We start from the raw sequence: 14,597 nt of genomic DNA, 5'->3' as shown, positions 1-14,597 counted from the left end.
CCATCCACATAGGATAGAAGACAGGCTATGGAAGAGAGATAGAAAATAACCAATGGCTGAATGCAGAGTGGAGTATAAACAGAGAGTGAAAAGAAAGTGAGTAAAGAAGAAATACCCATCATGGGAAGACTCAAAATTCAGTTTTGCAGTACTCCATGGCAAATCTATTGTACGCAGTGACTTCACAGTAAAAATCTGAGAGAAGGATTTATTCACTTACCAGTATATTTAAACTGGAAACTACCATAACCAGCATGCTACTCCCTCCACACAGCTGAAAGGATGAACCCAAGTCACCTTGTAACGTTTTTTATTGCACTATTTCACATTGCAGTCATTCATCTGGAGTTCTTTTTTTTCATTTTTAATTATTACTATTATTATTATTATTATTATTATTATTATTATTATTATTATTATTATTTACAATACTATACAAGTATGACATCACTTTTATTACAAAATATTACAGGCTAAAACAAATAATTTATATAAGTGTTGACAACAAGTGAATAATGACACAAATTTAATTTGTATTTCATTCACATATTATAACATGAATCACTTCATCAGCCTTTCTTTAAACCAAGCACTCCATAAATACAACTATATCTGATGATGCATCAGACCATGAAAAGAAAGCATTCAAAACATCCACACATGCACTGCATGACATGATGTGTATTGAATACAGTCATGCATGAAATGACTAAACTGAGTGTTCTTTTTTAGACTTTTCATTAAAGTCCTTATAACTGTCAAACTGTGTTACTATTTCGAAGCATTTGTTTTTGCATTAAAAGTGCATCAGAGTACTCTTTCAGCTCCTCCTTTAGTTTACTTGCTTCCGGACGGTTTTCTGGCTTCGCACACAGCATTGCCTTTATGATTTGATGCTGCAATTAGACATAAGAAGAAAACAGTGTGAAATCAATATCAATATCAATCAATGCTGTCATTTATTGTGAAAGTCCAGTATATATTATTTGCCACATTTATACTTTACTTGGGAAATTAAACAAAGAAAACTTTCAGGTTCTAAGACAGTCCTGCTTGGTCATTTTTGCTATTAACGATCAACAGTTGTGGCTCTTCATCCTTTGATGGAAATAGATGATTGCTGTAAATGTTTATATAGTAAACTTAAAATAATGGTGATGTACCTCTTGTGGAAAATTATTCAAAAACCCTTGAGGAAGTTTCTGGCTTCGGGCATTGTCCCAAACCTGGCATTTATATAATGAGAGAAGGGATAAAAATGATGATCTGTTCATTTATTAAACAATATTAAATAAAAAAATAATACACATTAAATTTGATTTATATCAACATTCTGCTTCCTATGACACAAACTGAGAAAACCATTATTAACAGAGCAAGTTTGCAGCAACATTTTGCATAAGCTTTGGAAAAACTCACCGCTTTTCTTTCAGGGCCAACAGGGAGATTCCAAAGAAGTTCAAAATATATCAACCCCAAAGCAAATATGTCTACTTTTCGGTCGTAATGGCTCTTGCTTTTCTGTCATTAAAAAGAGAAAAACAAAAAACGGCCAATTTTGTGAGTAAATAATAGAAGACAAAAAAAGGTTTTTACTATCTCTTTTCAATATGGGTGGACTAACCCTTAAGGACATTGGGCATTAGAAACTAGTTTAATAGTCAACCCAATGCTTCTTTGGTTTTAAGGCAGTTGATTTAAATGGTTTTCCTATTTACTTGCAACAGTAGTAAAATAGTTTTTTAGTAGTACAAGAAAGAAGGTGCATTGCCCTATGGTGTTGACAACCTTTAAAAAAAGTGTCTTTAATGTCTTCTCTTACTACCTAATATTTATTAATGGGTAAGACACTAAATTTCAATTTAGATTATTCAACCTGCTCGGGAGCCATATAAGATGGTGTTCCTTTGTAAGCACTTCTTTCCAGTAGATTCTCAGCATCATTGTCAATCTCAGCAGTGACCAGGCCAAAGTCTCCAATCTTCACTTCTCCATCCCGTCCAAACATGATGTTGGCAGGCTATACATTTTAAGAAAAGGCACAAATAAACGTCTACCTCTGTATGAGATGTGCAGCAACAAACAACCGTCTTCTCCTCTTTGTCTCACCTTCAGGTCTCTGTGGATGAGCATCTTTGAGTGAATGTACTCGACTCCACTGGCTATTTGCTGAGCAATGATTAGGCTCTCTTCCTTTCTCCTTGAGTCTCGCAGAGATTTCTTCACATTCTGAGTATTCTTCTCGTCTATCCACACTCTAAGTGTTTTAGTATCACACAGCTCCATCTGAATATAGAGGCACTTTTCAGATGAATCACTAGCAGACCTTGAAAATAAAAAAACACAAATGAAGGAATTATGAACCTTTACTTTATCCTCAATGGTGAGGCAACACTCTGTAAACTACTGTAAAAATAAAGAAGACAGAAAACTGTGGCGCAATGTGTGTTGCTATAATAAACTGTAATATTGATTAATTTTAGTATAATTTTAGCCACAAAGAGAAAACATGTGTCCAGTCTTCAAAAATGTACATCAAGGTAACAGACAAGAAACTAAAGTGTGAAGTGAATGCTTCCTGTCATTTACACCACATGTGATGCAATGTTAAGACATAATAATATTAATAATGAAGTAATGTGACTTACTGCGAAGTACTGTAGGTGTCGCCTGTACTGTCCATTTGGTATTCTAAATCCTGAATCCAACAGGTGTAGTATCGAACAATGTTGGTGTGATGGAGGTCTGATAATGCCACCACCTCCCTTAGAGACTTTCTGATTATAAGAAGTACAAGAAATATCAATAAACTTTAAATCTCTTTTAAAGCATCTGTAACTTTCCAGCTGAGGGACTCAATACATCAGGAAACAATACTGTAAGGTATCTCTGTGAAGACTTATAACAACTCCCTCACTTTCAGAAGAATTCTAAGTTTCATATAGCTTTAGGCTGTCATTGTGCTATGATGTAGCCATCAAATGCATATGTAACGCACAGAACTAACCTTAAGTAGCAAGCTAGCTGCAACTGAGGAATGTACACTTTCAACTAACCCAAAAAAATTCTGTGTCAGTTTTGTATAAGAAACATTGGTTTATTTATTACTTTATGAAGTAAGAAGACATTAGATACTAATGGGTGACCTGATACTAGAATGGATAGATTGCATACCACATGGAGATAAATGCCTTAAACAACAAAATTCCTGCTCGGATCATTTGCTGCGTTACTCTCTCGTTGTATTATTCCCTCTCTCCACTATTTCTATCAAAAATGTTTCCAAATGCTAAAAAAAAAAGGTACATTAGCATTAGCGGACAGTAGCACAAAGTCGTGTAAAACAGTAATGTGATGAGAAGTTTGGCACCTTAATTCATTTACTAATGCTAAAATGAAGGCTGCAGATGGATGTTAAGTAAAAACAAAACATCAAAAACCTACAGTGGGGCAAAAAAGTATTTAGTCAGCCACCGATTGTGCAAGTTCCCCCACTTAAAATGATGACAGAGGTCAGTAATTTGCACCAGAGGTACACTTCAACTGTGAGAGACAGAATGTGAAAAAAAAAATCCATGAATCCACATGGTAGGATTTGTAAAGAATTTATTCGTAAATCAGGGTGGAAAATAAGTATTTGGTCAATAACAAAAATACAACTCAATACTTTGTAACATAACCTTTGTTGGCAATAACAGAGGTCAAACGTTTACTATAGGTCTTTACCAGGTTTGCACACACAGTAGCTGGTATTTTGGCCCATTCCTCCATACAGATCTTCTCGAGAGCAGTGATGTTTTGGGGCTGTCGCCGAGCAACACGGACTTTCAACTCCCGCCACAGATTTTCTATGGGGTTGAGGTCTGGAGACTGGCTAGGCCACTCCAGGACTTTCAAATGCTTCTCACGGAGCCACTCCTTTGTTGCCCGGGCGGTGTGTTTTGGATCATTGTCATGTTGGAAGACCCAGCCTTGTTTCATCTTCAAAGTTCTCACTGATGGAAGGAGGTTTTGGCTCAAAATCTCACGATACATGGCCCCATTCATTCTGTCCTTAACACGGATCAGTCGTCCTGTCCCCTTGGCAGAAAAACAGCCCCATAGCATGATGTTTCCACCCCCATGCTTCACAGTAGGTATGGTGTTCTTGGGATGCAACTCAGTATTCTTCTTCCTCCAAACACGACGAGTTAAGTTTATACCAAAAAGTTCTACTTTGGTTTCATCTGACCACATGACATTCTCCCAATCCTCTGCTGGATCATCCATGTGCTCTCTGGCAAACTTCAGACGGGCCTGGACATGCACTGGCTTCAGCAGCGGAACACGTCTGGCACTGCGGGATTTGATTCCCTGCCGTTGTAGTGTGTTACTGATGGTGACCTTTGTTACTTTGGTCCCAGCTCTCTGCAGGTCATTCACCAGGTCCCCCCGTGTGGTTCTGGGATCTTTGCTCACCGTTCTCATGATCATTTTGACCCCACGGGATGAGATCTTGCGTGGAGCCCCAGATCGAGGGAGATTATCAGTGGTCTTGTATGTCTTCCATTTTCTGATGATTGCTCCCACAGTTGATTTTTTCACACCAAGCTGCTTGCCTATTGTAGATTCACTCTTCCCAGTCTGGTGCAGGTCTACAATACTTTTCCTGGTGTCCTTCGAAAGCTCTTTGGTCTTGGCCATGGCGGAGTTTGGAGTCTGACTGTTTGAGGCTGTGGACAGGTGTCTTTTATACAGATGATGAGTTCAAACAGGTGCCATTCATACAGGTAACGAGTGGGGGACAGAAAAGCGTCTTACAGAAGACGTTACAGGTCTGTGAGAGCCAGAGATTTTCCTTGTTTGAGGTGACCAAATACTTATTTTCCACCCTAATTTACGAATAAATTCTTTACAAATCCTACCATGTGCATTCATGGATTTTTTTTTCACATTCTGTCTCTCACAGTTGAAGTGTACCTCTGGTGCAAATTACTGACCTCTGTCATCATTTTAAGTGGGGGAACTTGCACAATCGGTGGCTGACTAAATACTTTTTTGCCCCACTGTAAATGTATTTGTACACCGAAAAACAAAAGATGCAAAATATCCCCAAACAGTTGACAGTAAATTTGCCACCCGCCTTACTGTATACTCTTGTATACTACTAGTGTGCTAAGATTGTTAGGCATAAGATATTGGAGGCTTTGGAAAGACTGAAGAGATCTCTCTCAAATCTCCTGTACAGAGCTAGTGGGAATTCACCTTTTTCATAAACTTAAACAAAATTAAATATTTATATTAAATATTTACTTACTCTTTGCAGCGAACAATTTTAATAGCATAATATTTATTCAGCAGTTTATGTTTTGCCTTATAAACACGACCAAAGGCTCCTTTACCAAGGCGCTCTATAGAGTCGAATTCCAGTGTAAACCTGTAGAGATTAACATAGGTGTTACTATTAATGACAAATGCTAACAAAGAGAAAATTCTCCTTTAACTATAAACTGTAGTAAAAACATGATAGCAGTACATTGTAGTGTTGTTTGTTTTTTTTAATACCTCGATTGTACTACTTGACTTGATGTTTTCTCGGTGGAACCTCTTTCTTTACTCTTTTCTTTGAGATCAGAGTTGTGCAAATCCTTAAAAACAATGCAAAGTCAGCATATTGAAATTCCAGTATTAAACAAAAAACTGAAAACACTCAGAATTTCTGTGAGTCCTTCATACCTTTTTTTTGTGTCTGGAAACATTACCGAAATTTGCTGCAATTCTAACCAGGAAAATCATCATCAGCAATAATGTCAGATGAAATATTACACAACGATGTTTACAACAGGTTTCAAAGTATGACTTACCTTATTTTTGGTTTTAAATCAGGATTTTGATCCTTAAAAAGGGAGACATAAAGGGGGAAATAAGGCTAAATTAGATGCAAAACATTTGTTACAAACAAGACAAACTTAGTTATTAAATGGTATTATTAATAGTAGTTTGAAACACTGATGTCAATCATCAGGTATTGAAAGTTTGTAAGAGTTTGTAAGGTGCTATTTTACAAATACACACTCAATTTCTGCCCAGAGCCTTAGCTAACTTCTTGTCTGTATAGAATGTATATATTTATGTATGTTTTCCACATACATCATCCCAAGGAAACTTTTCCTTCATTTGTACAAGTACATAGTTGAGCCTTGTTGGATTAGTTCCTACAGATAAAAATTATATACTTGAACAACATCACAAGAAAAAATAATATTGTCAGTTATTTTTCAAATTCTTGGAAAAAGTTAAGCCCGTTTCTAGCTAATATTATCCCCTTTAGTAAAAATTACTCATAGGAGATTTGCATAATTATCCACCTGCTTGATGTGAGGAAAATCTGCAGTGTGCAAAATCATTGGCCAGTATTGCAGTGATACAGATTTTACCACATTTATATTTTAATTAGAAAAGAATATCAGACTGTAGGATTCAGAGGTTTAAACAACATGGGTTTACCTTCCCAAGGCAAATCCTATCATTGGCATTTTTTCTTGAACTTCTGTTTCTAATTTTACTTATTTATACAACTGTGAGTTTTATGTTAAAAAACAAACAAACAAAAACAAAAAAACAAAACAAAAACAGGAACAGCAAAAAAGAAAGCGATGAATGAAATTGACACATACAAAATCTAAGATGCATTTGTTGAGACCGGAGTTATTAGTGAGGGGTTTTTTTTCTTGTTAGTTTTTAATTTTTATTTTATTCTGACTTTGTTTTTAAATTCACTTTAGTTTCAGTTAGTATCCAAAGTGAATGTTCTTGTTTTACTCTTTTTAATTATTATTGCATCAAGGGGATATGTCAGAGGCAAGATTTAGGAAAATCAGTGCAGGTATTGCAAGAAAAAAAGAAAGCAGTTGACTCACAGTGTTGTAGACATATAGGGTCTCAATAAACATGTACACCAGTGACTCATCAGGCAGATTGAATTAAACAAACTAAATACTAAAACTAAAGATATTTCCTCTATATTTGTATTTTAGTTTAGCTTTTTATTTCCCTAACTGTGCAAAATCATTTCACTTCACTTTAAAAAAAAAAGTCTAGTTTTAATTTTTTATTTCAGTTTTTTCACATCTAATTTTAGTTTAAGCTGACTATAATAACCTTCACTGAGAAAAAAAAACAGATCAGTTTTTCATTTATTTAATTTATGAAGACTGTCAAATGCATTTGTCACATTTTAATAGATCATGATCACCAATATGTAGTGTTTGCGTGATCACATTTTTTAATAAATAACTATTTTCATACCTTGATATTACTATAGATACATCACCCATTATTATTGAAAAGTTGTTATTACAATTATGAAAACTACTAATTAGGAGTGTAGAACTGGAGCTAAATAATTAAAAGCATCCTAATATAACCGTGTTAGTATCAAAGGACATGACAACAAAAGATATAGAAGACACAGAGGATAACAAACCTGTTCCTTGGAAGGTCTCTGAACCTTTGGGGAAACAACTGGGTCACTTGAAGTCATTGGTATTCTTTCTGATTTTGCATCATGTGGGATCCTTTGAAAATACAGCAAGATACATTCATGCAGTTTTCTCCACATTAAACTTAAGTATTAGGTGTGCTTGCTCATTCCATTGCCTTACAGTGTGCTCGCTGGGCTGGACAGCTGGACTGGTGTAACATCATCTGACACAGCTGACCAAGAAACCAGCTGAAAGAAACAAAAAAATGTTCAGCTGTACACTAAGACACCGTTTGGTAGTAGGACACTTTAATGTAAAATAATATGATTGTTGGTAAGTGCAGGGGATATTTATTAACATGCACGACACGCCCTTACTATTTGTCCATCTGGCTGCTGCAAAATTAACCATTGGTTAACCACATACATGTACGTTTAAAATGAGACTGTCAGAAAAATTCTAAATGTTTTTGAAAACATTAGTTTTAGCTATAATTTAAACCTCCTAACACCTGAACTCTTTCATGGCATGCATTTTTAATTTCTCCTTGCTATTTGGGCTGATTGGGAAATGCAAAAACAAAGAATTACATGATTTTTTTTCTGATTTTTAGAGCCACATATGAGGACATTCGCTTTAAATTTCGATAGAACAGTGGCAGTATAATGTCCTCGTAAGTGGAAATCAGGCCCTTGTAGAGCAAAATTTTGTATTTTGGTCTAGACAACTCAAAATGTGATGTCCACATATGTGGATGCCAGGTCCCAGGAGGTTAATATACAACATAAAATATTCAGCAATAATCACTTTCTGTATGGTTTCTGTAAAGTACAGCAGTGGCTTCAAAAGCATGTTAGCATCCTGGAACCCACATCAGGTGTTTTTTGGATATTTTTCACATTTAATCTCTTAGCATGTCTGCTTTTTGCGACTGTTTTTGGTTGCATATGTAAATCTGTGAGGTCTGTTCTCAAAGCGCAAAACATAGAGAAGAAAATATTTAAATCAAGCACATACACTTATTTACTAATGTTTTCAAATGCCATTTACTGATAACTGTACCAATAATGCTAAAAAAAGAAAAGACAAAAAAAGCATGCCTTTTTTTTTTGGGCTCGATTTTGAAATTAACTTACTGCACCTACGTTTAGAAAACAACCGTGATTTTAAAACTAACCACATCTATGAGCTCTATTTGGGGTTTGCTCTCACACACTAGTTTGCTCTATTTAGCAAATCTGGTCGTATGCTTTAGAAACACATGCTTTTTAAAAAAAAAGAAAAAGTTCAATAAGTACAATAATACCTGATGATTTTGTTAGGAACATATTTCTGCATCATCCAATCTTTGAGATACAGCAATATTTGGACACTTATAAAAATTATGATTATGAAGTATTGTTCCTTTACCTAAATTGTGCTTCCCTGTCTGTAACACTGAGCTTACACTTTTCAAGCTGTTTTAACACACGAAGTTCAGGCAGCTTAGCGAGAAAGGACAATACAAAATACTTGGCTGTCCTCTCTTTTATGACCTTACAACTAGCAGGAAATAATTCGCCTCAGACTAGTTTGCACTATTGGAAATACAGTTTGGTTTAGTCGAGCTTCCCGCATAAGTGGGTTTGAAGCAGTAAGAATGATGCCCACTCATTAGAAGTGAATGCAATCTGACATCACACATCATGTGTACGCAGCAAGTAGGGAGCAGGTAGATAAATGAAATGTGTGACATTTGCTTTCTCACAAGCATCTCTGTTGAATGATGCTGAGAAAAGTTTAGTAGTGCAACCCTTTTACCGCCTTTATAGTAAGGAATTAAAAAGCTAGAGTGTGTTGGATGAGGAATATGGAAGATTTCAAGGTTGTGGATAAAAACAAAAATCATTAAGTAAAGATCATTAAGTACCTTACTATCCCAATTTGATTGTTCCTGAAGAGCAGACCACGCCTGCCGAGCAGCATTTTGTTTGGCCTCTTTGATAGTCTTACCCTCACCCACAGGATATTCCTTGTTGTCAATGACTACTTTGTAGAAGAATCTGTGTAGGGAGACAATATCAGCAGCAACAGGTTTAAGAGTTTTGTGCCATACAAATAGCTTTATATATACACACATATAGATTTAGTCTATATAAGGTGTATTTAGTTAAAAAGGTTAAGTCATACTCACTGAGGATTATGTGGTGGACCGCATTTGCTCACTAGGACGTAATCATGGCAATGCTTTGTTTTCTGACAGTAGAGATTGATGAGTCCTATGAAATTCTCTTCTGTAAAGATTTCAGCTTCTTTCTTTACCATCAAGCTCTTTGTCTTAGAACTATAAAGACAAGCCACATATTCAGAACTTTACCAACAAAAGAGAATCCAAACATTGAAACTGAAACTATTTGTTGCAACTGTTTGTCCTCACCAGTTGTCGTCATGATTCTGATTTATTTCTACTCCTTTGTGACTTGAAGAACCACCGTGTTTTAGATCGATGATCTTAGAACAAGAACGGACATTTAAACTGATTTTATTTAATCCAGTAATTTAAAAAAAACTTCTGCAACAGCCTCAACATTACAAACTGGTGAACCATGGCAGGAGTGGATGAAAGAATGGGATATAACCAACCTGCTCCTTGGAAGCGTTAGATGACTGGGAGAAAACAACTGAGTCATTTGTAGTTGTTGTACTGCTACTTGATTTTGGACAACCAGAGTCCCTTTGAGACAAATAAAATGCCTAATTAATAGGTATTTTCAACATTACATGTTACCATCTACAGTACTGCTCAGCCTTACAGTGTGCTTGGTGGTGTGGACAGTTTGGACGGTGCTCTATCATCTGACACAGCTGACTTGATAGTTATCTGAAAACACAAAGGAGGTTGTGGCGCTGTTAAACACAACCCTTCTCATTATAGTCTGCATGATCATACAGAAGAAATTCTGATTTAGTTATTCGAGTAAGGCCATCAAAATCTGACTGATGAAAAATCTCCAAAATAGGCAGAATACTACAAGAATTATCTGAGGAAAACACTTTAATATGCAAATAGGACAGAGTGCTCCATAATAAAAAGTTACGATGAGGCCAAGAGCTTACTCAACCATTACATGCAAAAAGGATTAGGTGAACATACACAGAGATGGACGCCTGAATTTTGTTTCTAGGGGAACTCAAACTCAAGTGTGCAATAAAATGATGTAAATAGTGTATGCAGCATCTAAAATACCAGGCTAGGGTCCCACTATTCTTTGGGGACAGTGTGAGCCTGGGGTGGTACCATAGTGTGCATAGTGGAAATACCAACATCAACAATCTATTAAATGGCCAAAATACACTGAAGAAAAATATAAATGCAACACTTTTGTTTTTGCTCCCATTTTTCATGAGCTGATCTTAAAAATCTGAAACATTTTCTACATACAAACTTTGCCACACCTGTGGCAAAGGAGAAGTTCTCACTAACACAGATTTCGACAGATTTGTGAACAATATTTGATAGTAATGGGTCCTTTGGGTATGTAGAAAATGTTTCAGATCTTTAAGTTCAGCTCATGAAAAATGGGAGCAAAAACAAAAGTGTTGCATTTATATTTTTCTTCAGTGTATTTAATATCAAAAGAACCCATAGGACATTCATGTGTGTATGAGAATCTATCAGTGTCTTCATTTTCTCCGGAGACTTAGAGTTTTTAGTTTTGGTATTATATCAGTTGTCTACTGCAGAGTCTCTTAGGCTATGACAGCAGGTTTGGAAATCTAACAATCAGGAAAGCAGGAAAAATTATAGGAACATAAACATTCCCCAAGATATTTTTTTACGGTTCGATAGGCCACAATATTTTATTAGGAGGTACAACTTCCCTTTGTGTCAGTATAACTGCTACAAATATTCAATTGTCCCTTTGTCAGTTAAACTGATAAATGAACAGCTCATGACTGAAGGACAACTCTACTACTACTTCAACTATTTATTTAATTATTTATGCATTCTAAGGTCTGTATTTATAAAAGTGTGCCCAACTAGGGTTTATGCTTTGATTTTTATTACTATGTGTGTGTGGGAGGGGTTTCAATGCAGGAGCTGGCCGATCCAGGATGATTTCCCCCTACGGCAGACAATAAAGTACTCTTAACTTAACAGAAAATGTTAAATACCTTGCTGTCCCAGTCTGACTGTTCCTGAAGAGCAGACCAGGCTAATCGAGCTGCATTTTGTTTGGCTTCCTTGATGCTGTTACCCTCACCAACAGGGTATTCCTTGCCATCTATGACTAATTTGTAGGAAAATCTGTTGTGAAACAGTGAAAAACTGGTTTACATCATTTACCAACTGTTAAACATCAGCCAGCATTTAGCAGAAATTGTCTATAATGGCTGGTAAGGGGACGGTCACACTCACTGTCGATTATGAGGCGGTCCACATATATCCTCTTCAATAAACGTGTGGGAGCGGGATGTTTTCTGACAGTAGTGGTTGACAAGACCTATGAAATTTACCTCTGTAAACCTTTTATCTTCAGGTTTCACAGCCAAACTCTTTATCTGAAGGCTACAATATCAAAGAAAAAATACATAAAAACTGAAACTTCAACCACTTTAAACAATACATAGTTTACAAAAAGGCTTCACAGGGATAAAGCATCAAAAAGAAACACTGTTTCAACTCACCAGACATCTGCAACATTTTGTTTTGTTTCCTCCTTTTGCTGACTTGATGTGAAAATGTCTTTCTCATCTCCAGTCTGGAATATAAAGTACAAGTGAACAACATGCTACTAGAACATGCATGAAAATATTTAAACCATTTATCCAGTTTTCTTTGATGTCAAGTCAATCAGTATATTCCATTAGTTACCTCTAAAGTGCCACATATATCGTGATATACAAGCTTGGCTGCTTCCTCCTTGGCTTCCCTTCTTGTTTTCCCGGAAGCTGCCGGGTACTCCTTGTCACCAACAAAAAAGTTACACCATCTAACATTAAAAGAAAAATATTAAATAGATTTCAAATAGATTATTCACATCTACAATCAAAACTAGATGCATCATGTAGACTTACTGATTTTCATCATCTGGTCCAGGTCTGGCAGCCTCCACGGGCCTTACAATCACCCTGTTCCTTTGACCATACTCATTAAGCCAGCAGGTGTACTTGATGTTACTGCCACTTCTCTGATGAACTGATGTATTAGAAACTTCTGCAGCATTTTCTGTCTGTTTGTAACCAACAAACACACAGCAGATTAAAACAAATGTCCACACATACAGTGAGTGAATACAATGGTGCAATGATCTTACAGTATCAGCTGATTCCTCCAACAAGCCTGCCAATGCATTTTTAGCAGCGTTCTGCTTGGCTTCCTTCTTGTTCTTTCCAACAGCGTCAGGATAGGCTTTACCATTCAGAACAACTCTGATAGTAAATCTGTTGAACAGACAAATACAGTAAACTCCTAGTGTACTTTCCCCACACAAAATATTAAATATGCCATTCTACAACTGGAGGCCAATTTAAGCTTTAAAAATTGGAACACTGTTACTGTATCTTTATATACACGTGGCAAAAAAGTACTCAGGACCACAGAACTTGCTGCTCAAAAATATTCTGTTTTTAACATATGGTTGGAATGTTTTATTTGTACGGTAGGAGGTAAACAAAGAATTGTAACAAAATATTACAATTGCGTGCAGAGTGACAAAGTTTAAGTGTGGAAACAACACACTAGCAAGATACTGCAGGATCAACATACCTGTGGACATTTAGTAAATGGACTAAAGCGACGTACAAAATACATTTACTGTACACAAACGTGCATTTGGTAGCGAGTGAGCGAAAATACAGCCTACTACGGTTTCACTGAAGAGTCTATCCTACAAAAATACACACGTACTCGTACGACATCCCAGGTCGCAGATCCCATCTATGTTCAACTTACGTTTTAATGTGGTCAGGGCCAGCAGCTCCAACCTCCACAAACTGGAGCGCCAGCCGCTGTTTCTGTGCATACTCGTTTAACTTAGCTATGTAGTTTTCCATCCTAAGTTTGTCGGGAGTCGGAATATTTACACAAAATTCATAAAAATAGAGAGCAAAGTACAAATCTCAAAATAAAACATGGTTTCCGTTTTTCCTTTCCATGTCAGTTTAGGTTTCGTTTTCTCCGTAAACGTCACATGGTGCTTTCAAGTAATGTCCGACATATCAACCACGTTTTGTTCAGTAAAGTTTTATAAAAAAAAGAAATGGTTTGAAGCTGTACGCTGAAACTAGCAGAGTTGGGTGGAAGATATCAAAATAAAGTATAACAACAGAGAAAGTGTGAGTTATAGTACAGGAAAACTGAGTAGCAACGATGCTGTTTTGGGAGAATAGCTGTTTGCTTTATCAATAGTTGTTTTAGATTGTTTTTTGTAGTTTAACTAATGTTAAAGCTCGGAATTTTAACGTCAGTAATATATGATTACCTGTTCGTGTTTTTTTAAACTTACGCATGTTAGGATTGAATGACTACATGTCCCAAGATGTTTAAGAGCAGCTCCCATCGCTAAGTTTCATGGGAACTGTAGTTCTTTTGTCAAGCGCCAAACGTAGAGATGTGGCGATGTCATAGTGACAATAACATATAAACCAAAAATCCTTAAGTATTTCAGACATGTAAATTATTATTATTATTGCCCAATTTACGCATCAGAATTTTTTAAAGTAATAGTAATGAAAAGAAGTATGGCTGATATAAACTCACAACAAATCATAGAATATACAAAAAGTCAAAATGGTAGCATTCTTAAAACGTTTAATGAAGACAGATAAATACAATTGATCTTGAAATATGTAACACAATTTGTATTCATCTTTATAAAATAGAAATATTGAAAGACATCCTAATTTATAAATGAAAAAAAACAACAACAACAACCCAAAAAACAGAAATGTATACAACAAATACAAACTTGATGGTCTTTCAATGAAAGATAGCAGATTAAAACTGGATGATTAAAGAACTTAATTTCTGATCACTTTATTGCCTTGGCTGTTTTTGTAGTCCAATGAACCTGACTCACATATCAAAGTGCATTCACATATACACAATATTTTTATGATCAAACATTTATACTTTTTTTTTCTCTTTACAGG

At 35.9% G+C, this 14,597-nt stretch overlaps 1 protein-coding gene across 1 annotated transcript; it reads right to left on the bottom strand.

Annotated features, from left to right (window-relative positions):
* Positions 1–595: 595 nt before the first annotated feature.
* LOC146620197 (interferon-induced, double-stranded RNA-activated protein kinase-like) lies at positions 596–13,571 on the bottom strand. Its single transcript, XM_085368823.1, has 23 exons — positions 13,399–13,571; positions 12,522–12,887; positions 12,319–12,436; positions 12,132–12,205; positions 11,863–12,012; positions 11,619–11,751; positions 10,256–10,323; positions 10,086–10,176; positions 9,880–9,953; positions 9,637–9,786; positions 9,373–9,505; positions 7,644–7,711; positions 7,466–7,556; positions 5,844–5,875; positions 5,716–5,758; positions 5,545–5,627; positions 5,297–5,416; positions 2,649–2,777; positions 2,110–2,326; positions 1,877–2,020; positions 1,420–1,521; positions 1,164–1,226; positions 596–896 (listed from the first exon to the last, which is right to left on the bottom strand). Exons 1-23 carry the CDS (start codon positions 13,497–13,499, stop codon positions 759–761), a joined length of 2,688 nt encoding a protein of 895 aa, XP_085224949.1. The 5' UTR covers positions 13,500–13,571; the 3' UTR covers positions 596–758.
* Positions 13,572–14,597: the final 1,026 nt, after the last annotated feature.

This window comes from Diplotaxodon limnothrissa, linkage group LG13 (assembly GCF_057381915.1).
Source record: "Diplotaxodon limnothrissa isolate DT_005_m linkage group LG13, D_limnothrissa_male_GT1.1, whole genome shotgun sequence".
NCBI lineage: Eukaryota > Metazoa > Chordata > Actinopteri > Cichliformes > Cichlidae > Diplotaxodon > Diplotaxodon limnothrissa.
Note: the sequence above shows the minus strand (reverse complement) of the source record. Positions and strands in the feature narration are given on the sequence as shown.

Bases quoted from the DNA above. Each gene is read 5' to 3' on its own strand.
- LOC146620197 (XM_085368823.1), bottom strand. From the start codon at position 13,499: ATGGAAAACTACATAGCTAAGTTAAACGAGTATGCACAGAAACAGCGG. The intron at 10,324-11,618 runs GTATTTAACATT...TTGTGTTTTCAG, and splicing joins AGTCAGACTGGGACAGCAAG to ATAACTATCAAGTCAGCTGT. The intron at 9,787-9,879 runs GTGAGGACAAAC...TTGTCTTTATAG, and splicing joins CAGAATCATGACGACAACTG to TTCTAAGACAAAGAGCTTGA.